The 18811-nt window shown below is 33.5% G+C and overlaps 3 protein-coding genes and 1 long non-coding RNA gene across 4 annotated transcripts; 1 reads left to right on the forward strand and 3 right to left on the reverse strand.

The window, feature by feature from the left end:
• Window positions 1-2870: 2870 nt before the first annotated feature.
• On the reverse strand, window positions 2871-4473 carry LOC105840072. Its single transcript, XM_012686823.3, has 5 exons — window positions 4390-4473; window positions 4087-4219; window positions 3768-3881; window positions 3304-3413; window positions 2871-3216 (listed from the first exon to the last, which is right to left on the reverse strand). Exons 1-5 carry the CDS (start codon window positions 4399-4401, stop codon window positions 3031-3033), a joined length of 555 nt encoding a protein of 184 aa, XP_012542277.2. The 5' UTR covers window positions 4402-4473; the 3' UTR covers window positions 2871-3030.
• Window positions 4474-6198: 1725 nt separating this feature from the next.
• On the reverse strand, window positions 6199-8418 carry LOC105840069 (glycine-rich cell wall structural protein 1.8). The gene is made up of 3 exons (XM_012686818.3): window positions 8303-8418; window positions 7471-7951; window positions 6199-7105 (listed from the first exon to the last, which is right to left on the reverse strand). The coding sequence occupies exons 1-3, from the start codon at window positions 8312-8314 to the stop codon at window positions 6807-6809; spliced, it is 792 nt and encodes a 263-aa protein (XP_012542272.1). The 5' UTR covers window positions 8315-8418; the 3' UTR covers window positions 6199-6806.
• Window positions 8419-10416: 1998 nt separating this feature from the next.
• LOC118646641 lies at window positions 10417-12822 on the forward strand. Its single transcript, XR_004964149.1, has 2 exons — window positions 10417-11807; window positions 12115-12822. It is a non-coding gene; the product is annotated as an uncharacterized LOC118646641 (long non-coding RNA).
• On the reverse strand, window positions 11919-16953 carry LOC105840071. The gene is made up of 4 exons (XM_036290011.1): window positions 15947-16953; window positions 15086-15156; window positions 14784-14983; window positions 11919-13524 (listed from the first exon to the last, which is right to left on the reverse strand). Exons 1-4 carry the CDS (start codon window positions 16082-16084, stop codon window positions 13199-13201), a joined length of 735 nt encoding a protein of 244 aa, XP_036145904.1. The 5' UTR covers window positions 16085-16953; the 3' UTR covers window positions 11919-13198.
• Window positions 16954-18811: the final 1858 nt, after the last annotated feature.

The following is an 18811-nucleotide window of genomic DNA, read 5'->3' on the forward strand; positions in this document are numbered from 1 at the left end:
AGGTACAGTAGATATTTGAAATGTCATAAGAATCTACCTGGAGTCTATACAAAATTATAGAAAGGCATTTGTTGGAGAAATTGCAATATTGTAAATTATTATAATAAAATATTTACAAAAATAATATACAACTTTATAAGTGATATAATGCAAAAACTTAAAAAAAGATGATCTAATAACGAGAAATTTAACAGAAAAGAAATTGAAACACGGATGTACGATGGAAGTTTTAATTGAACAAGATGAAGATTCCTCCTGAATGGAGAGGTAATGTGCCAGAAGATTTCTCATAATGATAAAGAAAGAAGTCGAGGAGGGAGCATTGCCATGGGATTCGTAATTCTTCTTCGGCGCGGAACGCATTTGAATAACGAGCGAGTAAGTCAATGAATCCGCCGGCAAATATATAACGTGGAAAAAGGAAGCTAGTGAAGGAAGTTCGCGACGGAAAAGAAAAAAAAAAAAGACTTACGGGCGAAAGTGAAGTTCAAAGTCGATTTGTTCTACCGACAATCACCATGAGTGTCCGCGCAAAAAAAAGAACCGCCCGCTGGTGATTGTATATTAAAATGCGCCTTGCTGATCGTATTATGTACTGCCCGCGGTTATTTACCCGTACGCAAGTAACGTGTGTGTCTACAGATGTAGCCAATCGATCGGCTTTCCTATCCAATTCAAGGGAGTCGATTTCTTACCCGCAGTCATAGAGCAGCCGCACTCAATTATAATGTTACAGGTCGATCGTAGTGCACTTTAAAATAACTTGCTTGCTCGATGCTGTTTTTCATCGCGCGGTTCAAGTGAAATAAAGTAAACTAAAATCATCGTTGCTTTATATAGCTTCTTTTTGCCCCCTCGCAATTTACATGTTATTAGAATATGATAAACGTTAAATGGTTAAAATGGCTTAACGGTTATTATACGGATATTACAACTTAACCGATCCTCCGGTATTCGGAAGTGGAACGTCGAGATATGTGTGACCGCAGTCATTTCATGTACTTCCCAGATGTCGAAGCGATATGATGTTTTTCGTTACGTGTCGCGAGAGATCGCTCTTCCTCCTTTTACAACGGTCAAGTCCACCGCCGCCGCCACCACCACCACGATCGGAGAAAGAAGCAATCTATATGGCTTCCCTTTCGCTGCCACTTCTAAACCATCGCCGGGCGCACCCGATCGTCGTTTTGCATTTCTTCGTGCGCACAGGAAGAAAGTATTGTTGTTGTTGCTTTTTTAATCTAAGGTTTGCTTTGACTTCGTGTTTGCCGTCTATCTCCGTATTGTCGCGGTGTGTCGTAATTAATATATGTATTGTCTACGACGGCTCCGATCTTTCCCCCTCCAGCTTAAGGGAATGGAAGATAGAATTTTGCATTTCACTTTCGCTGTATCGGTTTTTCGTGGCTCGAGGTGCTCTGCTATTTCCGCCTTGCTTTTACAATAACGTAAATTATTACGCAAGGTTGTTCTTTGTATGAATTTGAGTACAGAGTTACTAACGGAAAGTATAAGAAGGATTAAAAAGTGAAATGCGACACGTGTAAAATATGGTCTTTTTATATGATCCTACTTAAGCGTTTAAACGTAAGTGAGACATTAAAATCCGATTAAGTCTTAACTAACTTAGGTCAACTACTTTACACTCGAACTTCATGTTTCCGAGTGTAGACGGATAATTTTTGTGAAAATAAACGTCTTCTTTTATGAGATATCCGGTCGGTATAAGTTACTTCAGAATTGCCTGAACGGAAAACGTCAATTTGACAAGATATACAGTCAGTTGCGTAAAAAGAAAGAAATATCGAGTTTCCGTTCTCTCCAATTCATTTTCACATTAGATGGAAGATCAAGTAAAGCTATTTCGAACCGCATGCGGTTTAGCGATCGTGTAGACCCAACGTCCATCGAGAACCATTTCGAACGGTGAAACTTTGTGTATCGCTTATTACCGTACCGGACTAATCGCAATTGCGTTAGTTAGCATGCGGCAAACTATTTAGCATATTAGTATTTTTATAACACAGTTTTACAGTTTAGATACTTGAAAAATTTATAGCCGGTTGTAAAAATAACGAGCACGATACTTAGACGGTTGTCGTTAATATCTTGCAATTTAAATACTTCGAATAACGGACTACGGTGGCGTTATCATTTAAATTACAGTGTCACCGTTTTTAAGCGTTGATTTCGCTTTTTATGAAACGATTGATACATCGAGTGGAAATTTAATCAAGGCATAATTTATAACAGTTCTTTAGCAAATTATAACTTAATATTCCACGAACTACTAGATTATCTCTTCTTTCTGTAATTTATGCGATCAGCATGGCAGGTAATGAAAGAGCAAACACGAATTTAGAAAAAATGGTTTATTGATTAATTATGATTAATTATAATAAAAAAACAAAAAGAATTTTTAGAATAATCTCATATTTAATATTATATATGTAGCTAAATAATTAAATAAATATCTTTTATATAAAAATTTTCCGTAATTGTCAAATTTAAATCTTGTGAATAAAATTTTCCATTATAATAGTTTGCATATATGGAAAGTACAATTTTGTTAATATATCCAACAATTCAGTTGGATTCATATCTAGAAATAATTCTGTTAGGTCATTAAAATAATTATGTAGAATATTGCTCAAGCATAAGTAGTGCTACAAAAATTTTTTATTTCTGCAATTACCTTGAAAGTCCTACATAATTATTTTAATAGTCTAACAAAATTATATTTGAACTTGTATTTAGTTGAATTTTAAAACAGTTTAACAAAACCATTCTTTCCATATAAAATAATCTTTCATAAAATCTATATAATGTAATAGCTAGTTCTCGGGTAAGAAAATAAAATAAGCTTTCTATTCCATTAATGAAAACATTTTAATAATTGTTTCACAATGCAATAGTACGAAATAACATTTTGTCTTCACGTACAGTGTATTAGTCTTCGATCGGATGTACGGAATGAAAAGGATGTATCAACAACAAAGAGGGAGAAAGGTACTTTCGTAACACGAGGAATCAATGTTTGATCTTATGCACGATAGTCTTGTAGACTGGAATCTTGATCGGAATCGGCTTTTCGACTGGTACGGGCACGTGCTTTACCACGTGAAATGGCACCGGCTTTTCGATCTTAACCGGAATTATTTTTTCGACGGGCGTCGGTATCTTCTTCTCGACGGTCTTAATTACCTGCTTTTCCACCTGTAAAAACAAGAGACGGTTTTGAGATAACAGCAGAGATAGTGATAACATACAATAATTTTATAAAGGTAATTATCGCGCAGTTACCTGGAACGGTACAGGTTTCGGTACTACCAGGGGAACAGGATAAGGCTGCGGAACTGTTTCCACCATCGGTTGTGATATGCTGATTGGAATTTTTTGGATTATCGGTATTCCTATCATGGATAATAAAAATAAAATAAATTATTTTTGAGAATCTTTAATCAACCAGTAATCTCAGAATAACAATAAAATAATACGAAATTATTATTATTATATAATATCTACGTAATTATGACGTATATATTTTTTGATATTATGTAATATTAAATTACTTTCATTATCATATAATATATTAATTCAAATTTATTTACCAATTAATAAATTCTCTATATGCACTTTAATTTTTGTATATTAACTGCCGATTTATATTATTATCAATTTCTTATATTGACATGCAAATATACTTTTATCTAATAATATCCAAATGTGTTAGTGTAGATTAATAAAGTTCATGTATTTTGTATTACCAATATGCTTAATAATGGGAATAACATTGACTCCGTGAAGACCACCGATGCCCGAGTGCCAATCACTGATTTTTATTGGCAAATGACCTCCCAACAAATCTAAGGAATGACTTTCTAAAATTCGAAACCATTTATTAGCATTTATTCATCAAGGTAATGTAATAAGACACTTAAGACACGTGTTAAAGGTGCACTTATATGCTATAATTATCACGATAAATCGATTCCTGGCTAGGATATTATCGTTCGCTTATGCATTAGAAAATGCATTTCAGATAAACCGTGTTATTAATAGGCAATGAAAAACAAATGTTCGAACCTGTTCCTCCCAGGCTAAAAGCTCCCAAGTCATGATGGCCTACGGAAATTTCTCCCAAGGTAAGCTCGCCGCCATGATTTCCAAAGTCCCAATGGGAACTGTAGGAGCAGGCGACAACCCCCAACAGCACAATCTTAAACATGAAGCATACAACCGAGATTGCAAGAAATGTGACTTATCTCTGCTATTGTCAGCCTCTAACATAAATTAATTATTGGCTGCACAAGTTGCACGAAAAGCATTTCATGTATCCACTCATTTACTTTGTATTTTATTACATAACCGGGATGGGCTTTTACGTACAATTTTTTTCATTACTTAGCTAAGTTATCTCTATCGTCAGTGAATAGATGGTCTACTGTCGGGACAGATTCTTTAGATCGTCACTTTATATACCGCCCGCACAGAGAAAAATAATTAACCCCACTCACTATTCTGAATTAACCCCACCGCAGTTGATGTTGCGGCTTGCTCGATTGAGGAACTGACCGTTTGCAATCACCATTACGCGCAAATGTTGCATAATGTCTAATACTTCATCCACAATTATATATTATTATACTGTGTTATTTTTCGTACAAACTCGTATCCAAATTGTTATGTATAGATCTACTTTTCTTATTTTAATCTTAAACGTGACATATTCTGTAAATAAATTTTTAGCAAAAATATTTTTCTTTATCTAATATTATGCGAGATTAGTCGACAAAAGCTTTGTTTAAAAAGTTATAAAGTATATTTTTTGGAATTAAAAATTTATATTATTATATAAGGAGACAATAATTAAAAACAAAATGCGACACAGCGTTTTTGGAAAAAGCTGTTATATTTTAAATAGCATAATGCGAAAAGAAGTAAAGTACAACAATCTTTCAATATTGCTTTCTTATTTCTTTTGAAAAGTTTTTTTATCCTGAAAATGCAAGTATTTACTTATAAGTCACTTGTAGTCGGTTTCTCGGTTATTTTTTGTTACGAAATACAAGACCCGATGGATTTATCTTCTGCTAAATACCACGGCGTTGCCGATGTCATGGATGATTTGTTGCATGTGACCACGATGATCCCGTCCATCGCGGGCGAATCAATCTGTCTAACGTCCACTTTCCACGGAATTCCCGCGCTTTTATCGAAAATCACAGTGAAAGCTTGTCAGAAACACTTCTCGTGCTCTACGACCCGTAGTCAGAACGCATACTGTAATCGATGCTTGTTTGACTGCTATTACCATTATCAACGCAAAACCGTGAGTTGCCTTCATCAAAACGACTGAATTTTACATGGGAAGAACGGTTTTGCTAAAGTAGGGGAGAGTTGCTGAATGTATATTAATCATCTAAATTAATATTTCATTAATATTTTATATTTACTTAATATTAGCAACACTTAGTAGCAAAGATATAGAATAAATGAAAAATAAATAATAAAGGCAAAAATTAAAAAATATCTTAAAAAATCAGGTATATCTGACGTTAATGTTTGATTAATTTATGTAGCTAATAGTAACGTAATAATGCAATTTTATTAGGAGTCCAACAAAATTGATTTAAGATTTATATCTATCTAAATTTTCAAATATTTCAGTAAAATAATTCATTACGTATAAAAATTTAAAGATTACTTTACAGCTTAATTATTAATTTAAATTAACTTTAATAGCCTGAAAAAGTAATGGGCTTATAATTTCAAGAATAAACAATATAGTATATTGAACAAGTTAAAAAATTAATTTAAAAAGTTATAAAAGTTATAAAATATAATATATAAATTAGAGTATAATATCAGAAAAAATTTTTTGAAAACATGTGCTTGCCAAATTTAAAAAAGAGAGGGTTGATTTTGAATGATCAGCTGTTAATTAATTAAAGCAAACTGTTTTTATTTTTAATATGGAAATATCTAATATGGAAAATTAATATGAAAATATTTAATATCGGAAGTAATGTCGGTTTTCAGATACACTCGAGTCACTTATTGCTGGCAATAAGAACCATAATTGTACTTATACTCGGGCTTGTTATCTTAATTTATCCTATCACTTTCTGAGGTACATGTGAAATAGTAAAAAGTATCTCGACGACAGACTTTCACCGAATAAGAACGACTAGAGCATTCAGTTTTGTAAGCATTTTATTCAAAAACGCAACAGAACAACAAAACATTAATAAAAGTGGCTCAACAACACGCCGGTTGCGCCGACGCTTACAAACGCGCGTATATACAAAAAAAAATAAATCGGAATCAAAGATCGTTCGATCAACGGAGCAAACATGGGTTGTTTTTCGTGAACTTTCTCCTTATTGGCGGCGAATAATTACTACGAGGATTAGGATAGGTAAACGTATCAGTCAAGTCGATTGGTCCTTACACAAGCGCAAGTTAAAACGTATTACCGTATAAGTTTCCAATAAACTGTTGATAGCCAATGGGACTGAATTAATCCCGAGCAATTCCCGAGCGCTTAGTGAGCTGTTTAACCGTACATGCGTAATTATTTTCTAGATATAGCGTGCTTGTTTTTCAGCAAACGTAGAGCAGCTGCTGTTAGTCCAGCGGGAATGAATGAAGGATATTTTTATATATCCTTTTCAATATATTACGCGAGTATTTGACGTGCTATGATAAAACTCGCTCGGTGAAAGATTGCTGAGGGTCATTTCTGCGCGTATACCACGTTCCTTCCTATCCGGGAAAAATATCCTCTACGCCGCAGGCACGCTTTAATGCTTCTTCGCGTGATGGTAAATAGTCTTGTAGACGGGAATTCTGATGGGATACGGCTTCACGACTGGAACGGGGATGTGCTTCTCGATTGTGATGGGGACCGGCTTCTCAATGGGCACCGGTATGTGCTTCTCCACGGGGTAAGGCACTTTCTTCTCTACTGGGACCGCCACCGTTTTCACGACTTGTATGGGGATGTGCTTCGGTACGGGAACATGAACGGGATAAGGTTGCGGAACGCCAATTGCTACTGGATGCGGCACGGCTATCGGCACTGATTTTGGAATCGGTACACCTAAAAAAAATTTTTAAGACATAAGAGATTTAGATCATAAATGCTTAAACAAGCGGAAGATATATTTTAAGTTCTTTAACTTGTTGAAATTTATGCTGACAAAAAAAAACATTTATACACCAAATTTTTTGTACAACACAAGAAGAAAATTGATTGAAATCTATTTAACTTTTGTATACGCAAAAACAGTAAGTTATTAACTTTCGACTTTGACGCATAAACAGCCAATAGTAATAATAATTATGGACTTAAAACTGGATTTCCATAATTATTAATAAAGAGACAACTTCTTTACGGCATCATAACTTCTGATTCCATGACTTTCAAGCTCGTAGCTCAGAAAAAGTGTAATAAATGTACGTTACCGATATGCTTGTAAACTGGCACGGCTACAGGCTTCGTCACTTCGACGTGCTCGGAGACGGGGACACTTTGAATGTAATTATGCCCGCTGTCCAGAGAGATTCCATGGCCGCCATCGTCACCGCCGTGACCACCGTCGAATCCACCGCCGGAGGAGAAATCCTGGTGACCGCCGTTGAGGCCGCTACCGGACTCTAAGTGTCCGCTGGCGGAAGCCTCGAAACCGCCCCCGTGGCCACCCCCGAGATCACCGCCCCCGTAGCCACCCCCTTGATCACCTCCGAGATCACCACCCCCGTAGCCACCGCCGTAACCACCCCCGTAACCGCCTCCGTAACCGCTGCTGCCGGAAGCACCGGAGATCTCCTGATCGGATCGATCGATCGCGTACTGGCCGCTGAATAATTGCAACATGTACTGCCCACCATCTTGGTTCACGATCACCGGCGTGGCCGTGGCCAAGGATACCAGAGAAAGCAGCACCTACAAATCGTAAGTTTAGAAAAAAAAAAAAAAAAAAATTGAAGTGCACGACAGCAAATTCACAAAATTCCGCCGTGTAACAATATGTAAGAATACTTTTATTTTCTATTCTAATTAATTAATTCAATCTTTGCACAATTTACGTTAAACTATATCGAGATTATTATTAGTGTTGTGATAGGATTGTCAAAATCTAAAAATTTTCAAATTAATTGACCGCACGATAAGATTATCGCGATCTTGACTGAGAGCGTTCAATTAAATTTATAGACCAGCTTCGAATTGGCGCTCCAGACTTGTCATATTTTAAATTGCATTCATCTGTGCTTGAGCAATGTACTCAGTACTTACGATTCCACTCATCCTCCCACGTGTTTCTATTACTATTAGTACGGTTCAACTTGCTTGTAGCGCAAGTCTCTCGAACGACTGATACATCTTCGGCCATTTCTCGTCTTAATATACCGCGGGGCCTTTCACTGTAGACGATGTGATTTCGTCTCGCCTCGCACTACGGCGAAATGCTCGCCCGGTGCAATTGTTTCGCTGCAGTCTATTCGGCGCGAGCGTGAAAATAATTGACCGTGTCCTCGCGGCCTTCACATTGACAACGAATCGGACATTTCCTATTCCGTTGTGGACGGGTGAGCGAACGCGGATTTCCACGTTCACCGGGTTTACTGCCCAGCCTATTACAGCGCCGTTTGCACTCCAACGTTTCATATGGAGAAGTCGCTAAACTCGCACGTCACGAGATCGTCAAACTCCCACGGTTCATTCAGTTATCTTAATTTCACGTTTCAAAACGACCGTTTTTGTTATCGCTTTTTATCGCGTCGTTAATACACTATGGAAAAGGACTTCTTCCGCTATTAGAACGGATATTTAGTCTGATTGAGTACGCATTTAATTTTCCTATAAGATTACGTCGACTGCTATTTGACAAGCACAGTAATTTGATTACATGTTACAGTGTCATAATTGAATTGTCATTATATTTATTAAAATATATAATAGAACAAATATTAAAACAATGTCTTTTTTTTAATTGCTACGTTACATAACATCTGTTATTTGTATAAAATTATTAACAATTAAAAAATTATTAAAAGTAAAAGTTATTTAATATGATAAAAAAATATTAATATCATTTGTGCGCTTTTTATTCATCCTTTTATCTTTGTAACCTCATTATTTGCAGCAAAATTGATAAACATCTTACGTGACAAATAGATTTAATCACAAAAAAGCGAAAAACTAATTTTAATGCACGCACATGAACTTTAGCTATGTGTGAAGAGAGCATAACGAATGTGTGGACGATGCACCCAGTTACTCGTGCACTAATTTTTATTATTATTATGATAATTAGCAAAAAAACATTGCCCATAAACGAGCCGATGCGTGCCTCATTCGTGGAATTTTCCTTTAAACTTTCAAAAGCCTAAGCGGATTCAATCTTAGCAAGACCCTCCCTTCTATAAGAAAGGACTAAAAAGATTTAATTTTTGTTTAAGTAAAATACAAAAGTAATAATTTTTATATCAATTTGTCAAAATCGTCAAAATCGTTACATATATATATGTCTGTCTGTTTGTCTGTCTGTGTGTGTGTGTGTGTGTGTGTGTGTGTGTGTGTGTGTGTGTGTGTGTGTGTGTGTGTGTGTGTGTGTGTGTGTGTGTGTGTGTGTGTGTAACATAATTAAGGTAAAATAATTTCAAATGCAGGATGATAATTAGATAATTATTTCTTACATGTTACAATTTTTTAAAAAATTACACACTAAAAATACTAAACTAATAAGTAAACATTTAACTCAAAATATAAATTATATATAAAATATAACATATAAATTAAATACAAAAGGGTAAAATTAATAAGAGAAAAAATACTTCAGACTTTGATTTTTTTTAGAAAGAGGAATAAAATTGTCGACTCATTGAACCGGGACCATTTCCGACAAGTTGAAAACGAATTATATAGTTTACACAATAATAAATTAAATGAGTTTCACGGCATAAACAAAGATTTACTATAAAAATTTCTGGGACACAATCTGTGTGTGTGTGTATGTATGTGTGTGTAATTGCTAATGCTCAAATTTTTATAGTTGATTACAATCTTATATGATAATATGTCCATGTGGGAATTGTACGGAAATGAAAGGAAGTGAAGGTAACTACTGTAATTCAAATTACACTATGTAATATATATACTATTATATATATCTGTTATATACCATATACAAATTTGTATTATGTTTTTTATATCCAATGCATATATAGAATCTTAAGTAACTTATCATTTTTCTTATCGTATTTCCTTCTAATTTAAAACACTTATAAAAATATATTTGTACATAAAATGTACAATATAATGTACATAAAATAATTACGTTTTAAACTATTTTATGTATACTGTTATTTTTTTATGTATCTATTCTATTAAGAATACATATATTTTTTATTATTATAAATATATTTTATACAGTCTAGTATCTCGAATAGAAGTTGCAAATAATTAATATTTATTAATTTTTGTCTTTATTGTATGACTATTATTTTTTATATTAAACTGCAATTTTAAAAAAAGAGTTATTAATATTAACATATGTGTACATAATCATATATCTTTATGTAAAAAATTGTGATAATTTTCTGGGGACAAGGAGACATAATACGGTAGTTTATATTTTTAACGTGAAACTCATTTTTTTCAAGGTAAAGAGTCAACGATGGATCATAAGCTGATGTAACCTTGTTACCGATTTCCTATCTAGAAAAAGGCATGTAAAGTCGATTGCTCGCATTTCTCGAAGTTTATTGTTGTCGCTTTCCCGCGATGCCGATTGGTTCTCTCGCTGTGCTTACTTTGCAAGAGTGTTGCAAGAGTAGCTGTCATTGTGACTGAATTTTGACAGTTAAATTTGTATAGATATTATATCTATACAAATATCTGTGTGATATAATGGATCGTTATTACAAATATTTAATGGTACAAACTAATTCCGGTTATTGTGATATCTAAAATATAAGGTTGCAACGAAGCTCTGTGAAATAAAGAAAACAATAAAGTTCATTTATCAGACAATATATAAAATGGAAAATGTATTACTTGGCGTTTACTTATTTCTACATTATCTATGGCCATGATTAAAATACCTATGCATATTACGTCAAATACTATGGCAAATCTTTTATATAATAAATCTTTTATAAGCAAATTAAAATTTGCATAGATGTTCAGAAGAAATCTTCCCTCTCGCGGGTACGACCTTGACGTGGTGAGAGGGCTCAGTGCCCCACAGGCATTCAAGCCACAGGGCTTGAATGCCTGTGGGGGAAGCTAACAGTACCCATTGCACCTATTACGTCGTCGATCGTAAAATTGTGGCTCGTCGCGCCGCGTTAATGCGGTTCGGGAGTACCGTTAATGCAATTGAATTGAAAACAAACCGTAGTCAATTTGTCGTGTCGCGCGTTTGTTTCGGAAGTACCATTTAAACAATAGGACTAGAAAGACTTTTTGCATTCGAATGAGTTATTAGTATAGAGTTCGAGAAACCGCTCTCGTCCGGGTTAATTATCATCGTGTGCATTTTGTACAGATTGGCTTAACGTTCGATTCCACGGAGCATTCTCCGAACTGATAGGCATCGTAGGGTTAAAACGTGGAGTGACGCATTAGTATGTCGCGCGAAAGCTTTTGACGGTTAATTAGTTTTCGTGCGGTTTTAATATATGTAATCGCGAGTGTTTTTCGCGAGTGTCTCGTGACAACGAAAAAAAGGACAGCCTATTCTGAGAAGAAGAGGAGGTCCAGGAAGGGCATCGGGCATCAGCGGAGCAACCTTGAGGTAAATATTTATTTGCACAGATGGTTTTTATTAAAAATTCGGTTTTATTGAAACAAAGTTCAAAAGTATTTAGAAAAAGAAAAAATGTATATAACATTTTATATATTACACATTTATATTTGTAATGATTTTTTTTTTAATAAAATTTTATAAAGTATTACTAATTATATTTTTTTACGTGTTTGCATATTCGTATGTGTTTTGAAGTCGAATTTTAAAAGTTCAATGTTCGCGTAAAATTTTCAACTTTAAATATTTATTCTTGTGAGCACTGTTTTAATTTGAATCTTATGTTTTTGTGTTACAGTATCATCGCAGCTTCGTGGCTGAATAACTCCGCTTGTTGCGCATCGGATCGGTGAGTGATGATTTTTTTTATGGAACAACGACTCTAAGAAATTTATATTAAATATCTCTTTATGTAGTATGTATTATAAATAGTACTCACTTTTCATAGAGTCGTTGTTCTAAATATATGGCTATTGTATGGCTATTGTATGGTATACCAATAAACTTGCAACTTTTCTGTTAGACCGGGTATTTGCATGCGTTTTTCTTGCAAATAAATTAAAAAATTGAGCCCCTGGAGTTTAAATGTGTGCGTATAATTTTATATGCCCAAAATCAGCACAACACTCAAATAAAGGGGTCGTGTTGAATCGTTATAAGAATTTTAGCGACAATTCTTGATCGTTCTTGTATAGTTTGATATTATTTTTAAACAGAATTCTGGCGATTAAACGTTTGTAAATAATATTTTATACCCGAGATTAGCACGACACTCAAATAAAGGTGTCGTGCTGAATAAAATTTGAAATTTTAATTTTTTAATTTAAATTGTTTCCTTAACGTTATTTTTCCATTAAATAATCATAATAATAGTGTAAGCAAGAAATATATTCATACGGAAATAATTGAATTATCTTATTTTCTGGAAAAATAAAATAAAAATATTTAAACTAATAAGTCTAAAGCATTAAAAACATCAATTTTTAAGAAATATAATGTAAAAAAATAATAGTGTTCTTGTTAACTCATTATTATTATTTTTATTTTGTTACATTCTTATTTATATAAGCAACTAATAAAAGGTAAATAATGTTACACACTGCAAAATAATTTTTTTATTAAATAAAATTATTGGCAACAATAACCAATGTACGTCAACAAATATAAATATAACAACAACGATACTATCAAAAAACAAGCAAATATTGTTCTCTCGTCACGTTAATAAATGTAACAACAATTCTTAAAGGCAAGGCTTAAAAAGACGAGTTTACTATATCGCCATTTAATGTCATTCAGTTTAGCAAGAAAATATTTCACGAATCAACAGTTATTCGTGTCATTCGTTGGAATCTCGTCTAACAACCATCCCGTAACTTTTCTCAGTATCTCATCCTCTTACGACCGCGTTTCTTTATTTTTCTTCGGTGGTAAATGTGCTTGTAGACCGGTATGTGAATCGGATATAGCTTCTCTACTGGAACGGGCACATGCTTTTCGATAGTTATTGGCACCGCCTTTTCTACGCGCACTGGTACAATTTTCTCCACCGGATATGGTACCTTCTTCTCCACTGGAATCGCGATAGTTTTCACGACCGGCACAGCAACCGGCTGGACAAACGGCACGTGGACGGGATAAGGCTGTGCAACACCTATCGCCATTGGTTGGGGCACAGGTATTGACACGGGCTGTGCCACTGGGACTCCTATAATATCAGGATACGTCATAATTTATTTTGTATCTTTTTTCCTCCCTTGTATAGTTTCTTAAGTATCAATGTTAAGGAGAAAAATCAATTTTCTTCAAATGGTTATTCTTACATAAACTATATAGAATTTTAACTTTATCGAAAAAACATCATTAAAAAGATATAAAGATCATCGTATAATAACATAAAATAGAATAATATAAAATAATAAAAAAAGTAGAACAAGAAATTATAATTATTATTTTTTGTAAAGTAAAATTAATTTTTCAGTATATTTGCTACTAGAGAAAGGTCATTAAAATCCGTATTATTATAGATCTCCTAAAGCAGTAACTCTATATATCCCGAAAGCTGAATTGCACTGTATTAATTCTGATAAGATTGATCTGCTTAGATGAATAAAAAATAAAATCCTATAGAAATATAACTTACACATTTATAATTTTTTTATTGAAAATATAACAAATCTATTTTTATGTATATGCTACGTGTTCTGTCTTTCAGAATAATGTAACATATTTTTATAATTTAAAACTAGAAAAATAAAAAGAACATGCTTGATAATATTAATTTTAAATAAAATTTTTGTTAGCATATTTTTAATTAGAAAAATAGGAAGTACAATGTAAAGTATGAAACTTAACATAATGTAAGTTTCATAACATACGTTAGAATTTAAATAAAAATTTCTCAAATCCGCGATTCGTGTTGATCGGTCTGATAAAAATTTTTTGATGAATACTTTGATCGACTAGATTTTTAACATAAATATTACTTTCGAGCATATTGCTTTCACAAATAATATAAAATGCAAAACTAATGCATTCGGCGATCAGGTTTTTTTATTTTGTTTTTAATACATAAATGTTCTATTTTAATTTAGTAACTCTATATATGAACTAATAAAAGTTTCTATTATCATCAAAATTAAAAAAAAAAAAACATTTATAAAATATTTTTTAAAAACAAAAACAATATTATGTCCATCATTTTTGTAACACACGGTATTTCCAAAATCAGATCCCATAAAAATACTCCATGTTACGAATACAACGTTGTGTCAAAATTTCAAAGCAATCGGTGAATAACTAATGGAGATCTTAGATGAGTAACAAACATTTTACATTTTTATTTATATAGATTATAACATGTATTTATTATTATATCTTAAGTTTCAAATAATTTTCTATGGTTTTGTAGATATCATTTGTTCTACTTTATTTAATTTATTGCTATTATAGTTCACAAAATCTTACCGATATTTTTTACAACTGGCACTGGTACTGGTTTTGTGATTTCTACGTGTTCACTGATATGTTGAACATTATCCTTAAATCCTTGATTAAAATCTATGTGAAGATTGCCATCATTTCCGAAAGAAGAATATGAAGAAAGATCCGGAATGTTTAAATTTTGACTATTGGGACTGTAATTTGTGGCATCAAAATTAGATAATCTACCAAAATTATAAGTAATTAGAAGTCGAAGCAATAAAACGTATAATATTAAAAAGTAATAAATACGAACTATTAAATCTTCTCAATTTGCTGTTACTTACCCATGCCATTCAGAATTACTCTCTGGAAAACTAGTAAACGCTGCTTTAATTAATAAGCATACAGCGAGTACCTTAAATAACAGAATTAATAACATTTTATTTTAATAATAATTTCAAATCTTAATTTCTTTGAACTATTATTAAAGAGAAATATAAAAAAAGAAAATAATAAATTATGACAAATTTTATTACATATTAACAAAATTTAGTTTATTTAATAAGAAAATAAAATAATTATTTACTTTTATTTTAAATTGTAACAAAAATACAAAAATAAAAAAAAGTTAAATATGCAAAATCTTTTTGTAAATAAGTTCTTATTAATATACTTCTTCTTGTTATAATAAAATTATATATAAATAAATATATATATATATGTATATATATGCATGTGTGTGTGTATAATTTAAATATTAAATTTTTAACAAAATGTCCAAATTTAAATATATCACCACTTTTTTACTATTACATCGAAACTTTTAGTTACTTAGTTCGACTTGAATATAAGTAAAACGGTGAAATACAAGAAATATCTTATTCACGAGCGGACACTTAGAAAAACATTCACCAATGCGCCCTTTCTTCCCTCCGAGGAAAGTGCTGCTGGCGACATGTCGGACTCGATATCATCATTCTTGCGCGTCGTACAAGATACCCGGAATCTACGAGAGCGCTATCGTACTTGTATCGCGCACAGAAAGCATGGAAATATCGGCAATCACTTTCCATCGCCATTGTTCGCCGTAAAGCCGGAACTCGCTCGCGAGCCGAGTCGGGCGCCATGAATCTCCGCTTCCGCGATTCCCACGCGACTCCCTCGGTCACGGTCCCCGAAATCCTTATCCGTCTTTTCCTACTTACTGAAGGCAGATGGAGCATTTTTCTGAACACGTCGCGGTGAGAGATAGCGTAAACGAGACAACGGATGGGATACTGCGGATAGGTTCTGATGGACCATTCGTTTTTATACGTGACGCTTTCTCCCCCTTCCTTGCTCATCCACCATGAATAGCTGATGGCCTCGCGTGGAAACTGAACTCGCACGTACGCACGTATATCCGATTGGCAAATTGGAAATGAGTCTAGTTCGAGCCTACTAGTTGGCAATAACTAGATCGAAACTGCAAGTCTAGTCGACCGAGGTAAGAACCTGTTTTTCAGTTCGATCGTGACGTTGCGATACTGCGAGGCATCACCAGCGATTCTCAATCGGCGTATTTATGATATACGACATTTGCTATCAATGCAGAAGAAAAATAAATTTTATTAGACGATATTACGATAGCAATCATTAGCGTTTAAACTAATTTTATCTTTGCAAAGAGATATTTAATCTTTTTTAATCAATTTTTCATGAATAAAGATCTCTATTTGAAGCATCAAATTACTAGTAAAATGTTAAAAATATAGATGTATTTTGAAATTAATTTAAATCACATTTACTTTTAGAAATATAATATTTTATACTTTACACTTTATAATTTCAGATTCGTCCGAATCTATTAAACATGTATAACCTCTAATTTTGGCAAATATACTCTTAATGTCATCTTTGCGAAAGGAAGTGATCAATTAAAAATCTAATATGTTTCAGATAAATTATTCAGATGAACCTGAATCCTTGGAATAGAAAGTAAAGACCTAATTCTTACGCCACAATTATAATTAATATAGTTATATAGTAATAATAAAAAGAAATCACATTATTAATACGTTGGTTTTTGTATTAAAAACAAATTATCAGGATTGTTCAGAAAGCTATGAATTTGAAGCAATAAAAAATAATGATTAAAAGAAGATAAGCTTTGTTTGGTTAAAGTGGCTCTTGCATGATATTTTCTCTTTGCATGAATGTATATACATTTTTTTATTTCTTCACTAAAAAAAACAAAAAAAAACGATGGGCATTAAATTAGAGACGATAAGGTAAATATTAATGATCAAGCAAACTCGTTGATCACCCGCACGAACTGATCGACATCTTACGTGCTCGCGTTTACGTGCGAAAGTGATTTTCCTTTTCTCTAAACGTGTTCTTCTTTTGCGGCATATTTATTGCTGGGCGGTGAAATGAAATGGGAATATCAGCGAACGCGCATTAATCTTCAGCAACAAAGTGCCGCGTTGATTTTCTTTGATAAAGTGTCGCACTGATAAGCATTTAAAGCCTCATATTTCGCAAAATAAAAGCAGGAGAATTAATTTCTGTCCGCAGGATTACGATTACGAAACTGATATACGTTTTGTAATATACGTTCTCGCGGTTATAACTATGTCAAATCTTTGATTTAACCGCGAGAAAGCATCGTCAAATGATATCCTTACAAGAATGAGTAATGTAATCATACGAACGATTTATTCCGAGATATCCTGCGCGCGTAACAAAATTGGTTATTTCAGATTTTTTTTCTGGTCGTGAAAAGGACTCGCCACTGTATACTTACCGCGCTAATTTATCGCATTACCCTACATATACGAAGAAATCAGCGCAAAATGATTATAATTTTAGAATGTGAATGACAAGTTTATCAGAGCGACACTCGTACAAAAGAAACATAAAGGCACATTTCAACGTAGAGTCATTAGTATCGCTGTACGAGTTCGGGGAGGAAGAACGAGGAGGCTGGATTATACATCTCTCAGGTATACAGCGTGTAAACATGACAGCCTCGTCGTTTACTTAGAGACATTAATAACCGTGCGCCGGGAGGAGTATCGTACGCTAATAAAACGATGTTATATTTAAAAAAAAATCAGGTTACAGCAGGATTCCACAGTGAGAGTGGCCGGTGTTGCGCGCCATAAGAAAGGAAAGCAAATAAAACTGGGTGAAGGAGAAGTTCGCGGTGAAAAAACGCGGTGGAAAAAGACGCGTCCAAAGAGAGCATTATCCGATCCGTTGTGAAAGGTGGATCTCTCGATCTCGTTGTAACGGCGCAGCGTCTGAAAATTGCGCTTAACGTGGCACCGACGCGGCGATACGGAACGGATGATTGACCGCGTTTAACGATAATCGGGGCCTGTGTTCATTGATGCCTAAAAGTCGCGTGGCCGGCCGAGGCCGCATCGTCGTCGCCTTTAACGATATTAACGCTCGCCCGAGGTAAACAAGCGAAACCTGCGGCGCTTTCCACGCCATTTCATCCCAATTTTAATTTTACGGACAATTATGTATTCGTCTTCTAGATTTATTCCGATGCAATTTGTGATTAAAAGAAAATAGAAATATTTGCATATTTGGACATCGGTATCTCCGCACCGCTTGTCATGCACAGTCTCGCGTGAAATGAGTTTACCGTGCATCTAGTTTATATGCATATCATTACCGGCTATACCTTGTGATTATAGGAGTAATAATGACAGTAATTATAAATATATATGTGTGCTTATATCTTAACATTAAGATTTCAGATTTAGATCTTAATCTTTTACCTTCTCTTTGTAACACACACATAATACGTACACAGACGTACACATTGCTTAACAAAAAATATTTGATCCATTAAGCACTAATTTATTTATCTCTAAGCGTTTAATATCTAATTTTTTCGACAAAAACTTTGATATAATTTCAATAAGAGCTGATAATAATAAATCATTTCTCTTACTAAATTTTACAATTTCTAATTTTGAATGTCCATAATATTTATATATATTATATATAAAAACAGTATTAATAATGAGCTATAAATAATTTCTCTCTGACATATCTATTATGTTTTCGTT

This window comes from Monomorium pharaonis, chromosome 7 (assembly GCF_013373865.1).
Source record: "Monomorium pharaonis isolate MP-MQ-018 chromosome 7, ASM1337386v2, whole genome shotgun sequence".
Taxonomy (NCBI): Eukaryota; Metazoa; Arthropoda; class Insecta; order Hymenoptera; family Formicidae; genus Monomorium; species Monomorium pharaonis.

Coding starts and splice junctions, on each gene's coding strand:
- LOC105840072 (XM_012686823.3), bottom strand. Junction 3,882..4,086: donor TTTTAGCCTGGGAGGAACAG/GTTCGAACATTT, acceptor TTCGAATTTTAG/AAAGTCATTCCTTAGATTTG. Junction 3,414..3,767: donor TCCCATTATTAAGCATATTG/GTAATACAAAAT, acceptor TATCCATGATAG/GAATACCGATAATCCAAAAA.
- LOC105840071 (XM_036290011.1), bottom strand. CDS start 16,084: ATGAGCAAGGAAGGGGGAGAAAGCGTCACGTATAAAAACGAATGGTCC. Junction 14,984..15,085: donor AGTAATTCTGAATGGCATGG/GTAAGTAACAGC, acceptor TAATTTTGGTAG/ATTATCTAATTTTGATGCCA. Junction 13,525..14,783: donor GCCAGTTGTAAAAAATATCG/GTAAGATTTTGT, acceptor CTGATATTATAG/GAGTCCCAGTGGCACAGCCC.
- LOC105840069 (XM_012686818.3), bottom strand. Junction 7,106..7,470: donor GCCAGTTTACAAGCATATCG/GTAACGTACATT, acceptor AATTTTTTTTAG/GTGTACCGATTCCAAAATCA.